This window comes from Nymphalis io, chromosome 17, assembly GCF_905147045.1.
Source record: "Nymphalis io chromosome 17, ilAglIoxx1.1, whole genome shotgun sequence".
In the NCBI taxonomy this organism is placed as follows: domain Eukaryota; kingdom Metazoa; phylum Arthropoda; class Insecta; order Lepidoptera; family Nymphalidae; genus Nymphalis; species Nymphalis io.
This window is the reverse complement of record NC_065904.1, coordinates 11,205,086-11,223,002: the sequence shown is the minus strand read 5'-3', so window position 1 is coordinate 11,223,002 and position 17,917 is coordinate 11,205,086. Positions and strand designations below refer to the sequence as shown.

Genomic DNA, 17,917 nt, shown 5'->3' with positions numbered 1-17,917 from the left:
TTTAGAAAGCTGTTGTAGGAAATTCATGTCTAGCTTAATTGCGTTATTTATTACTCTTTGTAGTTGAATTTACTGTTTGTTTCATTGCAAGTTACGCGTGATTGTTAGTCCAGTTTGTTGTAAAAATATAAATATATAAATTTATTGTTTTAGTTGAAATATTTTCAGAGTAATTTTCTTTTAAGCTAATACACTTCCTCAAATATATTGGTATTAGGTTTGAATTATAGAGAACATTTACCTTCTTATAATATGTATTTATATGTGATTAAATGTTTGTGATGAATTTTCGAAACTATAAATGACTTTTATTAGTTCGATTCGTATTTATTAATATATTTTGTCCGTTCTGTACAAAATTTCATGTACTATGACAACCTTCAAGCACTAGCCGGCTCGACCGCCCGACTCGAATACATTATAATGCAGGAAATCACGAGCCAGTCTAGTATTCAATTTATCTTCTAAAATCATAAATTTAAGTGTAATGATATTTTGCATCCGTTATATGTGGAGTAACACAGCTTTTGGCAAGTTATTTCGTATTTTGGTCATCCCCTGTAATAAATATTAGTTTACTTCTTAACAACGTGCATTATGGCCGAATATATCAAAACATGGTGTGTTTCCATTAAAATTGAATTAGTAATGTATCTTTGTTAAAATTTCGTTTAAAATAAAATAAATGAAACGTAAGTGAATAAGGAATAAACCTGAAATATTTTAAGTATATTTATCAAAATGATTTGGTGACTTTATTCATCTAAAATTTTAAACGCTCGCAAATATCGCATAGTAATGTAGTTCTTAAAGTTAATATGTTTATACATGCAAATTTATGTACATCTTTGTCTTGAATTCTGCGTAATAATTCAAAGATTCTTTTATCTTTCATATGTATGATGATATCAATTATATTAATGCAAACGAAGGTCAATGTTCGTACTATGTTATTCCTATAAAATCATAGTATTCCTTTTTCATTACACTTAAGGTTTGTACAGGTCAAAAGAGACCGATGTTTCTGAATAAACTTTATTGGTACTCACTTTAAATTTGCTTCAGCTAACAATTCGCAAGCACATATTGGACTTAGTGAGTTTCGTTTGCTTAAAATTTCCGATCGAAGTTGTTTTAATTAATTCCTTTACTAGGGTGTGCTTGAATTTTTAAGACGGTTAAACGTTTACGTTTCGGGGTTCAGAATTTTATTTTTAACTGCATTTTACATCGATAATACCTTTCGAAGTTTTTGTATGATAAAGGTTTTTTAGCTTTTTCTCGCAACATTACAGTGTAATAGAATGTTATGAAGGACATTTTATTTTTAAGTCGAATATTTTTTTTCCATTAAACTTCATGATTTAATTGTTGTGTTAAAAAGGGTCTTGGTTTTTTACTTTTAATATTTACAATCACTTATATGCGAGGGTCGCATTTTCCATATACTCTTTCATCTTTATCAAAGACATTGTATACAAAATATATATATCCTAGTGCTATCTATTTACCTGTAAATTATATGACATTAAATAATCTTGTAATATGTTGTAAAAAGGTTTAATAAGATAAATTACTTTTAACTGCTATATTTAATGTAACTGTTTCTTTATATTTATCAAGCAAGGGAAAGGCAATACCGATCTAGTTAGCATTATGAAGTTTCACCTCGGACTAAGTGGTTAATAATCGATAATTGTAATGTCAGGCATTCGATTCCTGTTCTAAGCCCGTTTCTATCTTGACCTAGTGAGAACTAGATTATGCGTTAATACGTTTACTTATTTATCATTAAGCTTTATCTCTTATGAAGGACGCATATTGCTAATAATAACAAATTATCTAATTATGGTAAATATAAAAAAATATAATAAATGAAAGTAACCAAGCCAATCATGTAAACATTGGAATAACACAAACTATGATTTGATTCACGTGTGACCCACAAATTATATTTAATAAGTTATAAAAGGTAATTGCCTAAATAAAAAAATCAGTCCAAGATTTGTTTTCTTGGCCTTCATTTCACCTTCCATGGCTGCAGAGTTACATTACAAACTATTATTTGTGGTGCGGAGAAAAGCAAAAAATCAAGAGTGATTACCTACAGAACGTGATTAGACCGGTACGGTCGACAAAAAAGTGTTAGATGTTTTTAGATGATGTAGCGAAAAAATAAACGTTATATTACGGGGGAAACGCATTTTTTTGACGAAACGCATAAAGGAGTCTTTTTAATATTTTTAATTGAAATCAATGACTTGATCGATGGAACTCTTCGATTTCAAAAGAAGCTCAGGAGTTAAAATTGTTTGAAATTCATACTTAAAATGACCGTTATAATAGTTATATACGGAAACTTTAGTATCCTATAAGTAAATAAAATGCATTAAGCAATTTTTTTATTATTATATTTTTATGTGTTGACCGTATTTTAAAGAATTAAAGTAATAATAATCAACTGCTCAATTTTGAAGTATGAATATATTTTACTCTTAAGCGCCCGGGGCGTGTGTTCGACCTTGCGATTCGTAACGATTGTTACTACGGAACATGTTCTTGGTAGTTATGGTTATACTTCGGTTAATGTTTATTTATTAATAATATCACGAATTATATTATTCTTATGTCTAAAATATTTTGTATGAAATTATTTTTACATAGTGACATTTTTAAAAAGCCCTTTAATCGCCTTGATTTCATTAGTAACATTCTCGTTAAATATTATTAACATGTAAAAATAATTATATTTAAAAAAGTAAATTTCATATAAAAATAATTAAGTTTACATTTCTAAAATAGTATATAGAGAAATAAATCAAGGAGTCCCGCTAGGTCATTGCATGGACTATTTTATTTTAATATATTAAATGATATAATATCGAGATGACTGTCTTTCTCGAATACAAAGGCGATGTCTAACGCCATAACGTAGGTATATCCATGTTAATGAACTGACAGGCTTATTACGGTTCAGTTGGTAAGCCTAGAGGCGATAAACACGGACGGTTTCGAATTCAATACCCAGTGTCTGACGTTTTGTTGACGTATTGACTCGGGGTTAAATACATGTTGGTTGTATATTATAAATATTGTTTCGATTAAAATGTCTATAGGATTAATTAAGAAAAAATAATGTTTAGAGAAATATATATTTGTTAGAGCAATGGTACATTATATGTTAGTAAAGAGTTTTGTTGTTGTTATAGAAGCACAACACGCATCACAAAAAAAATTGATAAATTATTTTTATAAAACTGAGCATACTATAGTTTTTACGGGAAAAAAATACTTTTAATCGTATAATGGTCCTAATCCGAATGGTATATATACACATTAAGTTTATATATACATGAACCAAGTGAAGTGATAGTTTTCATATCATATAAATATTATGTATTTAATTATATTTTCATGTGAATGCAAACAATTTCGACTTTTTACGACGTCTGTACCTTGCATTAGCAACAAATCTCGACCTGACTTCCCGACACGTGTCAACAGTCACGACGAACGCGGGCGTTTTCTAAAGATACGTCAATTCGACCCCTTTTCGCCATAATCGTCTATTCATGCGCGTATGCCTTGAATCTCAACTAGGCGTTCTATACATGTAGATTATCTTTCCACGTTTTTCATAACATGCAAGGAATAACTATGGAGTATTGTTTGATGATCGGTCTGTTTAAGTACTTTTTTCCTATTACATAACCCTATTTGAGTTCTATAAGACAAATAAATTATATTTCGAATGTATACCAATAACTTAATATATTCAAATCTTGTTATTTAACTTGTAAAAAGTTAAAATTTACAAAGTCTGTATATGATCTTTATCAAAAAATAAATATATAAGTAGAGCAATGCTTCTGTTTATTTGGGTTAAGTCAACTAAACGAAATTTTCATAGTTCACAGCCGCTTCAAAACAAAGCCACGTCGAAGTACTAGTCAAATAAAAATGTATGTCGCTTACCATTTATGTGTTTACCAATTTGGTGTATCCATATATAGCAGAGGATCATTATTGTTTCATTGTACGTAGTGAAACAAATTCGTGCTATACATCAATTTTATGTACGCCATTTAATGCTTTATTACGCCATGCTACAGTAGAAAATAGCACGGACATTTTTCTCATATAGCACCATAACTCGTAAGCGTTTTTGCGCTTGTGTTACTAACTCGATAATGTATGAGCAATAATTTATTACAAGTAATTCGGCGTCTGCGGTTGAGTCTCGGTAGTGTCCTTTTAGATTCAAATTAAAAACATTGATGACTATTAAAAAAACATTACAAAAACATACTTAGTAGTCAATTCATTACGGTATTCTCTCTAAATTCGTAGAACAAGGTGTTCGTAAATAAATAATGCATGAGAATGTTCCGCGTTGGGCTCGTCCACTCTTAGTTTCAAGCTCGATAGCTGCAAAAAGTTAATGCTTACTTTTATTATCATATTTGAGTTTATCCTCTGATTCTTTTTATGATTTAAAATTACAGACTTATTGCTCAAGTGCGGAAACATAATATTATTAAATGAGTAAAGACAAAAACATTATTAATTTAAACTAAGTCAATTTACACGCAATAGTTTTATTTTTAAAAATTCGTGGAATACAAAGATAATGATTTGTTGCTAACATTAAAATTATAAAAAAACGTGTACAATAAAGAACAAACATTACCCTTCTTACGTGCTCGGATAAGACCAAGGAATTCAATCAGCATCCGTTATTGAAAATGAACCACGTTAGAATTTCAATGTACCTACGCCCAAACGGCTCAAGATTTATTGCTAAAACCGAGTAAAAAACGCCTCAGAGCGAGAGTAGGTACGTGATGTTACATATTACAATGCTTTGAACCTTGGCATATATGTCTCGCTCCGTGGCTTCAGAGGTGAACTATACATTTTTAGATATACAATTAAAATAATAATAGTAGTAACAGCCTGTTAATGTCCCACTTTTTGAGGAGAAGGTTTGGAGCTTATTCGACCACGCTGCTCCAATGCGGGTTGGTAGAATACACATGTGGCAGAAATTCAATGAAATTAGACACATGCAGGTTTCCTCACAATGTTTTCCTTCACCGTCAAGCACAAGATGAATTATAAACACAAATTAAGCACATGAAAATTCAGTTGTATTTGCCCGGGTTTGAACCCACGATCATCGGTTAAGATTCACGCCTTCTAACCACTAGGCCATCTCGGCTTTTTTAAAATAATAATATTAATCATAATACAACGTTATGTCAGTTTTTTCGACAAATCGCCAAACATGTTTTTCGTGTTATCTGAAAGGGAAAAAAATTTGGTTTTCTTTCTAATGAAAATTTCAGATTAAATTAAAAAGATCTTTGATGTTATCTACAGTTTTATTATATCTACATTTACTATCGAATAACGAATAAAACGGTTGATGTACTGAAAAAGGAAGAGAAAAAAAACCCTTTCCGTCGACGCAGTCACTTGACTTCACTCGACGCGTGTTTTGCCTTCCAACAAGACTTCGGAACTTGACAGTTCGAATGAACGAAAACTTTTTCATTCGGGTGATTTTGATACAGTCAACAATTTCATATCCAAATGTATAAAGTACTTTCAAATAATACGATATTACATTTTATTACGATATTCATTTGCAATTATAAATCAAACAGGCAATTAAGAATAATAACAGATAAATGATGAAAATGTTAAGGAATATTATAGAATCAAGAACTGAGTTGTCGTAAGTCAACAATAGGCTGCTATGATTACAACTATTGAAAGTGTAATAACCCTGAACTATGATATATGATGGACGGACGTAATACGTTGAATACGATAGAATTTAAATCAAATAATAATTGCATCAGTATTGTGTATTCAAAACAACCTTTTCCATCCATCTGTCATATTCAGTATAAAGTGTGTCATGCGATAATTTTTAATAGAAAAGTTACAAGCTCAATATTTATTGAACTTGTAACTTTTCTACCGAAAATAATTAAATTATTAATGGTCGCGAAACTTTGAGTTGTTTTTCAATATTTTCTTTTTATTATTCCTTTTAAGTTAAAAGTTGTGTATCGTACCATAAAGCGGTAATACTCGGTACCACTTAGGCACGGCTTATTCATGACTTATACGCAATTTATATTCGCTTCCTGGTACAATTTTATCTCAGCCTTTTCTCTAGTCCTTATTTAACATATATCGCGTCGACAGTGCCCCTAGGAGACGCTGTTATTTAAATTTAAAACAATTCAACATCTCCTTGTATTTTCATTCTTATTTAGAGGACTTGTCGGGCCATTTCTTTTACAACTTAATTTGCTTTGTAGCGCTATTGTTGTTGAACTGTAACTCTCTTTTATAAATGTTTCAGTAAATGGAATACAGAATTTGACAATTAATTTATCATTTTATGATATTATCTTTAAATAAAACATAATCAATTTAATTTTAAAAATGTATAGAGCAAAAATAAATATTTAACGTTGTAATAATTTCTCTGAAACTCGAAATTCCTCTCAATAAAGCGCAAGATGTCGTCTGAAAAATTCCATTCTTTATTCTCAAACGAACCCGATCAAATTGCTTCAGTAATAAGGGTCTGCCTTAATAAAATGATCAGTGAAGCGTGAATTTGATATAATATTTTGTAGGTTCTATTTATTCGGAGCGCCGAAATTATATTTAATACAGCGGTGTCATTTCAAATTGTATTTTATGCCGCTTAAACCGTTTAATGTATGATATATATATATATATATATATTTATTAGTTAATCGTGATCTACTAACCACACCTATGCGTTGGATTTATTTTAGTATGTAGGAAGTTATTAAACACATATACAATATCTGGTTTTATTATTACTGTTATATAAAATCATTGGATTATGAATATTAGGTATATAACAATCCATGAGCGTATTAAATCAATTACGGGGTCCAACAATGACCATTTATTACACGTTCCGGCTTTTGAATTCGAAGGGACCCCAAAAAGTTTCATTTCGACTATTGTAACTCATTATCAGCAAACACAAAAGGTCTCATCTGTTGAGGCCCTATTACAATGAGGCCCGGCCTAATCGCCATCCTCCAAAGCTTTTGTTCGGTGCTAAAGGACTTGGGATTGTCAACATCTTCATTAATATTTTCTCCTGCCTTGCATTATACGCTAAAACTCTTAAGGGCTTAGAGCACTTCAAGTAAAGTGTCAGATTTAGCGTGGCTATTCTGTTTACTGTCATCTGATGTTGTTTATTTTGTGACTGTACCTATAATTTCCTTGGATGTCCATAATTCGTTATCACTTATTTCGTTCACTAAGCGTTGAGGTTACATTAGTAAGTGTACTCATTATCATATTCAACAAATAAATGATTATGACTCAAAAGGCTATTATCGTTTTCAATATTTCTTTGCCATAAGCCATACTAAAACTCATAAAGCTGTCAGCCATTTCTGGAATAAATTAATCTTATATGCATTGATACATTATTAATTATACATTTATACATAATGTAGCAAGCTAAAATATTTATCTGAAACATTATTGAGAACAAATTCACATATAGGTTAGAAAATTCGTTTCTCCGAAGGAAGTAGTTGTAAATCATCTTTAAAAACCTTATCGTCGCGACCTCCATTCGCCTTGCGAAAACCCCGGAATTGAATACGTGCTTAAAACACGGAAACGCTATATGTTACTCAGCTTGAGTATCGTAACTTCATTTTTTTAATGTCGGGTGTGGCATTTCGATAGGTAAACAAACAATTAGTCTTGCAAATGTTATTAATAAAACATGAGAATTATTTCACTGATTCAATTGTAGATTGAAATCAAAGGTTCAAACGACAATAGACTTGATCGCTTTGAAATGTAAATTCATATTCGCATGACACGCTTTATCTCATGATCGATCGTATTGCATGTATTGATGACTTTACTCGTGTATATTGAAATTGAAACTGAGTTTTTTTACGATAATTGTTAACGCAATATATTCATAATTTGATTCTTGTAAATGAAGTGTAATAAAATAATAAACCCATATATTAGGTATTCATTCAAACATATAATATGAAGCATAAACAAGCTAAATTATACCGTTTACGAAAGTAGCAGAAAAACTCGCTTAGAGATTAGAAGGTGAAACGTTAGCAACGAGTAGATCCATTCATAAGATATATGTCATGTTCAGGAAGTGAAGTGGATGCCCTTGTGATGCCGGCATAGTCAAACGACGAGTGTGCATTGACGTTACTCCAAATAGAAGGTTGCTCGACTGTATAAAGGCGTCACGAGCATGCTTTAGCTATTTGGTTAGGTTCCGTAATTTTCCTTTTAAGAACAGATAAGAACGGAATTATTTAAACTTAAAGACAACTAGAATATAATGAATGAGAACTCTTCTATAGAATAACTTTAATTAATATAAATAGTACGATTTCTCAAAAAATATAAATCAACATAAAGTTTGAGGGCCGTAAAATTAAATTATGTCTGCAAATCCAGTGTCAGTCACTCCCTGAATACATAATAAGATATTTAACAAAGTAAACCCAGGAATGAGACTCGAACAAAAAGAAAAAAGTTGGAAGCATGAAAAATGAAACTTTAAAAATAAACCACCTTGTAAAATTATACAGTCTGTTAAATATCTAGCAATTTCTTTGTTGGATGAATAAGGCACAATTAGCCTATGAATAGTTTAGCTGTTAATACTTTTCGTGAAATCGTTGTTGCAGGTAGTATTTAATATCTAGAAAAGATATTTTGATTTCCCTGAATTGACTTGTTGATATCAATTATATTACCTTTGTAGTAGTAGTACTTCTATAATCAATACTCACATGTTTATTTACATACAATTATAATTTTAGATTATATAAGCTAAAGCGACATAAATAATAATAATGTTCTCCAGACCGATATCGATTACGGCGGCCAATCTCAAGAAAGATTAGTCAACTGCGCAGGACATATTATAGTGCACAGGTGTATATGCAAACACAGGTGCACTCTATTCCCTAACTCACATAATCCGATGCGGGCTGCTACTGAGAATTTTCAACAGGAAAACTCAATAACTTTTTAGTGGCCCGACCTGGGATTTGAACCCAGGACCTCCGATTCTGCGGCTTTACATGTAGCAACTAGACCATCGAGGCAGTTATAATAAATAATAATACTAGCATCGGTAACCTGAATACGTTCGAGAAGTTCTGCAAAAAACCTTCTACCTCAGTTCAGTTCACCTTGAAAGCCGGAGTGGGCGTACCGAACTTGATTTAGTCGCCATCTGACAAACCCTTTTTTTGTCCTGAATATAAATAAGACGAGCAAAAAATATAGTTGAGTAAGATTTTTTCCCCTCCCTGTTACCAGTGGGACTAAAGCCGTGTTTAGCGAAAGTAAGATTTGAATAATAAAAGACATATTCGCTTATAGTGCGGTACTGTTGTTATGTTTATCTATCGTTAAAATAGTAAGCGTCTATTTCCTTGTGGCCGAGTATGAACTCTCGTAATTAAATGATCTATCGTTTGTATGTCTATATTTTTATGTAAGGACGTAAGGAAAATACTAACATCAACAAGCACCCTGAATCGTCTTTAATTCTTCCTTCACGATTTGATAATTACTTCCCGAGTCGTCTAATATCCTCGTTGGTCAATGTTATTAAAATATATTAATCACGCGGATGTACTTATATTATTCGAAATAAGTAATAATAATAATAATAAGTACTTAGCTGATGTATCACAAATACAATCGAAGTTATTTGTAATAGATTAAAATTGGGTCACGCGTAACATAAACCAAACACACAGAAATAAAATTATCAGTCAATTACATATTCGTATAGCGTTGGCGTTGTAAAATTTTCCTCCCACCTACTATTTGAATTGATTACATTTATACTTGTTTGTAATAATAGTAATAATTCCTATGATAACAATATCATTAATAGTAAGGACGCAGGCTTAATGGTGCAACGTCATGCATACTAATTCAACATAGCCAGCTCTTTGCCAGAGCTCAGCATATCGGACATGCCTGAAATAATAATCACGTTCTCCATAATTTAACTGATAGCACTGATTTCCTATTTAAAGCATAAATTTAAGATAGTGCCACTTAGACTTCTTTTAGAGTTTAATATTAGAGTTTATTCCATTGTAACTAATCGACATTTTTCTTTGTTCACAGACAAAAAAGAACAATCCAAATCACATTAAGAGGCCAATGAACGCTTTCATGGTATGGTCACAAATAGAACGCAGAAAAATTTGCGAACAAACGCCAGATATGCATAATGCAGAAATTTCCAAAAACTTGGGCAGAGTATGGAAAACATTAAATGATGAAGAAAGGCAGCCCTTCATAGACGAGGCGGAAAGGCTCAGGCAGCTACATATGCGCGAGTATCCCGACTACAAATACAGGCCTCGTAAGAAAACGGCGAAGCCGGCGCAACGGAGTGGCGCTATAACGAAGCAAAAACGTAAACAACGGGCTGACAGCAATAACAACAGAGGAGTATCGAGGAGGCGGACGCGGCCAGTTCCTAGTGTTCCAAGTGTACCTATGGAAACACCCGCCCCTCCACCGCTACCCGCGTCCCCTGCGGGGGCGCCTGATTCCCCTGAATCGGCCTGTTTCTATGATGACAACACGCGGCGTGAGCAGACAGACCTAACGGACCTTTACTCGATCACGGATTTGCTACCATTACCAGCAGATTGTGAGGTCGATCTAGATGCATTGACGGACATGGAGTCCTTCGAGACGGCATCCTCCTCTTCCGGATCGCATTTTGAGTTCTCATGCACGCCGGACGTGTCTGACATGCTAAGCGAAATCGGCGTAGCGGGTGATTGGGACGATCACACGTTCTCGTCGTACCTCACGTCGTCTTAAAGAGGTGCTCGGGTCGCCACGGCTGCTGGCCGATACCACTGATCTCATTTTCGAGCCGCCACACGGGGGCCGACGACGCGGCGACCGCTCGCCGCCCCGCCTAGAGAGTGCCTACATCCAATTGACGTGTCGACATTTGGATTCAATGTACAAAGTTATTTAATAAGATTTGAGGGTGAAATTTTTTTTCTAAGTTCAACAGCTACATGGCTGCGTTCGTCTTCAGTTTTCTTGATTTAATATTTCATTTAAAATGCGAACTATTCGACAACGGCTCCCCGGTGTAGTGCCGGGTTTTAAACCATAGGCTGTGAGTTGGTTCTCGTTTCAAGGTGTTGCTTTTCTTAGATTTGTTTTTAATGTAATCGGGGTGATTTCCAAACGGCACGTCTCAGACGCATCTCAGTAAATAATCCGTCTTACTCTCCGTCGCCTGATTAGCAAGCTACGGTCCAGTCAGGTCACTCGCATGTATGCACCGCGTTGTCGCGTCCGTATTCTATATTTGTACATTACTCGACTTGGCTTCTAAAATAAGTTCGCAAAACCTTCGCTTTTAATTTTACTTCCTTAACAATTTTATTGTAAGAACTTTGAATTGTTAATTTACGTTTAAATTTCGTAGTTGAAACATATATCGTTCGATTGATAGAAAAATAAGACTAGGTTAAAATCATATTCGTCTTGCGTTCATTTAACGTACGTAAGTTCACTTTATACTTTGATGCACACATAGTTAATAGTTCGTCCTTTATAATTTTACTCTTGGAAGCTAATCGGTATGTCATTTGAGGAATTTCGGAGAGCGGAACTTTCGAGTAAGGATTTTTGGAAGGAGTTGGTCCCTTGCCATGTTGAGTTTCTCGTTTTTTGAAACAAGCCACGCGTGTAATTTTGTCATTCTTTACTCTTTTATTGATCGCGCGTGACTTTTTTCAAACCCATTCAATGAAACAATGGCAAGGGAATTGTGTAGGTGTTTCGAGTTGATACGTCTTGCTATAGTGTATGTAAGGTTGTTGTAGAATAAGTTCAATGGTAAGGTACGATGCGAACCTCAGGATCGATGCGAAGGGACACTTCAAATTTCTTCTTCTCTTCAGTTTACATCTTCACGCTTCAATATAAAAAAAAACGTCTATAGAAAGATACATATCAATAAAGAAAATGTATTAGTTCGCGGGACGGTGAAAAAAATATTCGTATGAAGAAAATACTAGTTCGGTACCCAATAAATATTTTGCTGTTTAAACTCTGTGATTTACTTTATGAATTTTCTAAATTATAAGAATCTAGTGGAGACTGATATCGCATAGATTAGTTTTAGCAGCGCTAGCTTCTCTAACTTTTTTAATTTTTAGAACTGGGCATAATTTAGTAAAAAACAATACTTACATATTTTTGATAATTTGCTTTTCTGTGGAAATCGGGATGTGATCTCATAAAACATTAGCAAACGTCGAATTCCTATAAAGAAGCTGGATAACGTTTTTTACAAATTTATAGTTGCAAATATCAATATCGAATCTTTCCCGTCCGATGTCCACAGCAAAGCACGAGCTAAACACAATTTGTATAAAATTTCGCAAAAAAAAAGAAACTGTCAATTCATTGAAAATGACGTCAGTTAGTAAGCGGGGTAAAGTTTCAGAAATGAATATTACCTCAGTCATTATAAGATATAATTATAAATCTTCTAAAATATACTGTTTCAGATAACGAAAACAATATTTGTAGATATTCTGTGTCCCTAAGATACATATATTTCATAATAAGGGATCCGTTGTGCTCTGATCGATAAAAAAAGTAAATGCTTTACTTATATTATTATATTCTTATAAATATATTATGTAAAAATGACTTCGTGTAATAATTAGTGAGTGTCTACGAAATCCAATTATTTTTAAAGAAATGCATAAATACATGTTATGTATACATTGTAATGTAAAACTGTAAGTAACTGTCTTGTGTGTTGTAGACGATATTATGTATAATACTTATATTAATAATAAAAAGGAGAAATAAATTTGTGCCTAATGAATTACTTGGAAAAAAATAATAATTTCATAATATGTATATTTTAGTGATGCTCAATATCTTTATAAGCGCGTAGTGGATTAGTTGCTGTTAAACAAATCATTGTAACATCGTAAACTTAGTCGTTTCGGATGCCAGATATGCATTTTGCTTTTCATTATATGGCTTTGCTATCACGCTGCTAATTTAAAGATACCACTTGCGTATTCAATCATACGATTTATACAATCAATTCTAATTGTTGCATACACTTTCAAACTTAAGGCTATTAACAAATGAAATCAAAGATCTGAATGTTGCTGTGACAATTAGTTTGGCAATAATATCTACGTACACTGCATACGGTATTAACTTAACTTCTAGTATTATAATGAAAGAAGTGTTTGGTAATGTATCGATTTCTGAATTTTCATTGCGAACACTTTCGTCATTAACAAGTTTGAATAATACATCGTCTATTCTATCATTTCGCGATACGTAAATTTTTAAAGGTTTTCGTGATAGATTTGAAATAGCTTTCGCTTCGACTAATTCATTTATACTCGTTTGGAATTTAACTATGCAAAATCTTTGCATGATGTTTAAAAAGCAATACTGATAGTAACACAATCGCTCAAATTAGAATTTAATCTCCTTCACTATTAAAAATTACACCATCGAAGTTTTAATAAATATATACGTTAGTAGAATCATCGGTCCCATCGTTATCATCACTGTCAATTTCAATTATCCGCTATGTTGTAGTTATGAGGAGAATAATTAGCATAACCCCGAGAGTATTTGTAAAACAACATCGAATTTATTGTTGTATTTAGCGCTTCTTGTTGTGGTTTTTCAATAATTGGAATTATCAGGGTTTCGATGTTTTGTTTGAAATTAAGATTGTAAAAAGGAAATCTTTTGTAAAAAAAAAATAGTTATCCTTTTATTCCCTTGATGTAATCTGTTCTAAAATGTTTCGAATTCTTTGCTTAAATGTATAAGCATCTTCTTTCGTAGCCTTTTTAAAAATCTATCGAGGTATTTTATAAAATTGTAAATAAATAAGTATTGAAACTGTTTATAATAATGTAAAAGTCAAAATAAAGCGACACTGTGACAAAAAATTAGAGGGTATATATACGCGTCTCAAAGAAAATAAATATCATAGAAGACGTAGTTAGTTGTTGTAGGTTATATATGTAATTAAAATAAAAACATTGTTGTGTACTACTTTATGAACTCACGGCATTTGATTCTATAAAAACTTTACATTGAGAAAGGATAGAATCAGATGACTCGAGTCAAACTCTTCAGTTAATATCTATGATTCTCTAAACTACATCGATGAAACATTTGCCAATATTTTAAACATCCTCGAAGTTAAACAAAAATCATAAAAAATACGAGATATGATCTCGTTTAACACCAAAACGATGAACAGGATGAAGCTTAGAGAATTAAAGATTATCTAACTTTAAATCTATGCTTACAAAATCGCTTGTAATACAAGTAGATTGATGTTTTCTTGCTGCATTGTATGTAGGCTAAAATTGTGTATATTCGACATTATACATAAGACATTTAAAAGCGTTTCGATTGATGAAAATGTTAGTGATTCATTCACAGAACTGAAAGCGTTAAAAATATTCTCGTTATGTTGTTTGAAAAAAAAAAATGATGTCTATATCTCTGTATAATATGTATGTATTACTGTTGTTGATTTATTTAATAAGCGTCTTCTATCGTAAGATTTTGTTTAAAACATTTCCTTCTTAAAACTTTGAGACACAACGAATTATGTTTACTTTGATCAATAGCACATAATCCCTATAAATATATAATAATAATAACTGATATATAATTGGTGTCTATAGGAAGATTAAATTAAAACAATAATAATAATTAACCATTGTATTCTATGTCAACTTCTACCTGTAGTGGATGCATATTATAATGATAATATAAAATTGTTGTTGACGTAGCTCTGTCATTAATAGTTATTGGTATAATGATAAATTTAATGATAATTATAAAACAAACGAAAACTTCGCACAATCTGAGTCAAGGAACTAACATAGGAAGTATAATATAGGTATTAATAATAATATACATAGTAACATATAAAATACAGATGTAAGTGTATACAGATACTTTCAACAAGATTTCTTCTTTGAAAAAAAAAAAAAAACTTATCTTTTTAATTTTTCTGTGTTGTGTTGATCTGCCAGTTTAATTATTGTAAATTTTCTTACGTAGAATATAAAAATCTAAATATTTATCATTCGTTTCCTTCTACCCTGAGTTTTTAATTGTTATCGATATGTAGGTTTTCGATCAAATTTTTAAGGAACAAAAAAAAATTATTAAAAAAATGGTCCATTAAATTCTATCAAGTAATAATAAGATAAATTTAATATTAGTAGCAGCAAATGTATACTTAAAATGTGTGCTTATATTTCGTATTAATGAAAGAGTACGTAACATGCCAAACGAAATCAAATTCTTGAAGCTAATAAGCATGGCTTTAAACATTATTATGGGACTGAAGTTTCATGTCATTATTATCATTTTGTTCTTTTACCATTGGACATTGTAAATAACTTGTTAATAAGCTACTTAAGGCCACATATTTTTTAGAATTTCTTTATAAATCACACATTAACCGTGTGTTCCGATTCATTCTAGTCTACGAAGATTTTGGGCAAGTTAAGACAATATCAGATTCTCTCGTGTCTTCACCGATTCGAGTCAATTCACTTGCGTGTTTTTCTTGAGGACAATCGTGGCCTTTTTCGTAATTGATACCTGATTTTTTATTATTTTTTTTTCAATTGATACCAAAAAATATTGAAGTTGTTAGACACCGTTACCGATGGATCTCTCTTTTTTAGCACTAAACAGTTACGGTTTTTTGGCTTACCAAATAGTGGCGACGCTTCTGTGTTACCAACATCGTAATCGGTTCTAAAATGTTGTACATATTAGAAGAACATTGTTTTAAGTGATACGCACGGTTCTTTACAATGTGAAAAATATAACCCACTGTTGGGTTTTATTTTATTAAAATCTATTATCCAGCAAGAGTTTTAGGATTAATTTTTTAAATATAAGTTATTGTCAAGCGAGGTTTGTGTAGTTCTGGTAAAACTCCCTCGTCCGTTGTATAAATTATTGACTCGTATCTCGTAAGGTACATTCTGTAACTGCATATATTGTACGTAGTTTTTTAAACTGTTAAGTATGAAATAACTAATAACATAACTGTAGTTTTGGATTTAAGGCAAACGTGTACATTTTGTATCGTACTTTGTTTCAATAATGAATATATATTATTATATGGTAAAAATAAATGATCAAGTTTTTAAAAAATAACCCGATTTTCATTGAACCTATCCCAATCCTTCTAATATTACAAGATGATTACAGACTAACTCATTTATTTCATTAAAAAATTTACAATTATAAAGAGGTTGTAATAAGGAAGTATAGTTTTAAACAATTTAAAACAAAATAGGAACTAGGAAATATGTATAGCAGAATAATTTGCAATATAATTCTAAATTTATATTTTATTTCCCTAAGCAGAAATTCCGAATACTATTTATTTATAGATCTGTCATCTGAAATAAGAAATATTATAAATTAGAATTAATATGTATTTCGTTCAGACAATTCAATACAAACGTATTACAGTATTTAAATTTTTTTTCTCCCGATAAGGTATATAAAAAATTGAAATTTTTCTTTTATTTCCTCATATTATTTTGATGACATAATTAAGAAATATGATCAAAACAAATTAAAGTAACAAAAGTGTCACCGATTTGTTAGTTATTTGAGATATTAGAAACTAAGCCAAAATTATAAATAATAGATGGACTGTATTAAAAGCTGCAGTTATTAGAACCATAATTTAATGAACAGAGCAGGTGCAATATCAGAGTAGTTAAAATTCTACTTTAAACAATTCTAATTTTACATTTGCAATTACATTGTAAATATCATATGATATTTTAGATTGAAACCAACATTTCAAGTAATTATCATACATTTAACAAAATAGAATCCAATCCATCCAATCATTTCTGCTTGTTGCGTGGACAGACGTATATTTCCAAAATGTGTAATCTAGACATTTATATCGACAATAACGTCAAATCATTATAATTTGATTATATGTATAGACGTAGCGACTAATTCAAATATCATTATGAATTCTGGACAAAATTTGATGGCATCATCAAAAATGAGTAATGAAAAGTGTAATATAGGGAAGGGGCATAAAATTAAAGTAATAAATTTGAATAATAGTCGAGCTGGGACGCCCGGAGCGTTCTCTCGAATCTTATTTGTGAGTTTGCTTAATTAAAGCCTCTTTAGAAGGTCACAGAAGGTATAATGGCTTGGTTTTAGAATTTACTAGCACTAAATAGGAAATAGTTGAAGGTCCGATTACGGGTGGTCCAAGTTTAGCCAAATTCTAGTGCAGAAACGAACTGTAATTTGGATACAATGAAGATTATGATAACGGTAAACATTCAAGTTTGTTGCTCGTAATCTGTTGCCGAAGAACATAATCTCGGATAACGTTGTGCAATTATAAACGGTTGTTTTTTCTTTGTTGCTCATTATATAAGCTTTATTACAAGCAATCTTACCCTGGTATTAGAACCTTGTAAAAACCGGTATACTAACGTTCATTTATATAAATTTCTTTATAGATTTGGGCAAGTGGACCACCTGGTGGTCGCTGTAAATAGCTGTATCCGTAGTTACTGCAATATGTACATATTTCTACTGATTTTCAAGATTACTTAGTTATTTAGTTTCTATAATCTGATGGGGTCAATCACCGTCAGATTGATTAAATACTTTTTATAATATCAGCACACACAGATATGAACGGTTAAATAATTATTTTATCATATGTATGAGTACAATTATAAAAAAAATGCTTAAATTATGAAGT

At 31.5% G+C, this 17,917-nt stretch overlaps 1 protein-coding gene across 2 annotated transcripts in view; it reads left to right on the top strand.

Annotated features, from left to right (window-relative positions):
- Nucleotides 1-16,317, top strand: part of LOC126775177 (transcription factor sem-2-like) — a 74,903-nt gene extending 58,586 nt beyond the window's left edge. Inside the window, exons 2-3 of one of the 2 annotated variants that reach the window (XR_007669861.1) lie at nucleotides 10,219-14,702; nucleotides 14,734-16,317. Coding sequence is in view for 1 of the 2 variants with exons in the window: in XM_050496985.1 (XP_050352942.1) it covers nucleotides 10,219-10,929 (711 nt within the window). In the remaining variant the exon portion in view is untranslated. Of the gene's footprint in view, nucleotides 1-10,218 lie in introns of both variants that reach the window. The other variant, XM_050496985.1, reaches the window with a different exon arrangement.
- The last annotated feature ends 1,600 nt before the right edge of the window (nucleotides 16,318-17,917 follow it).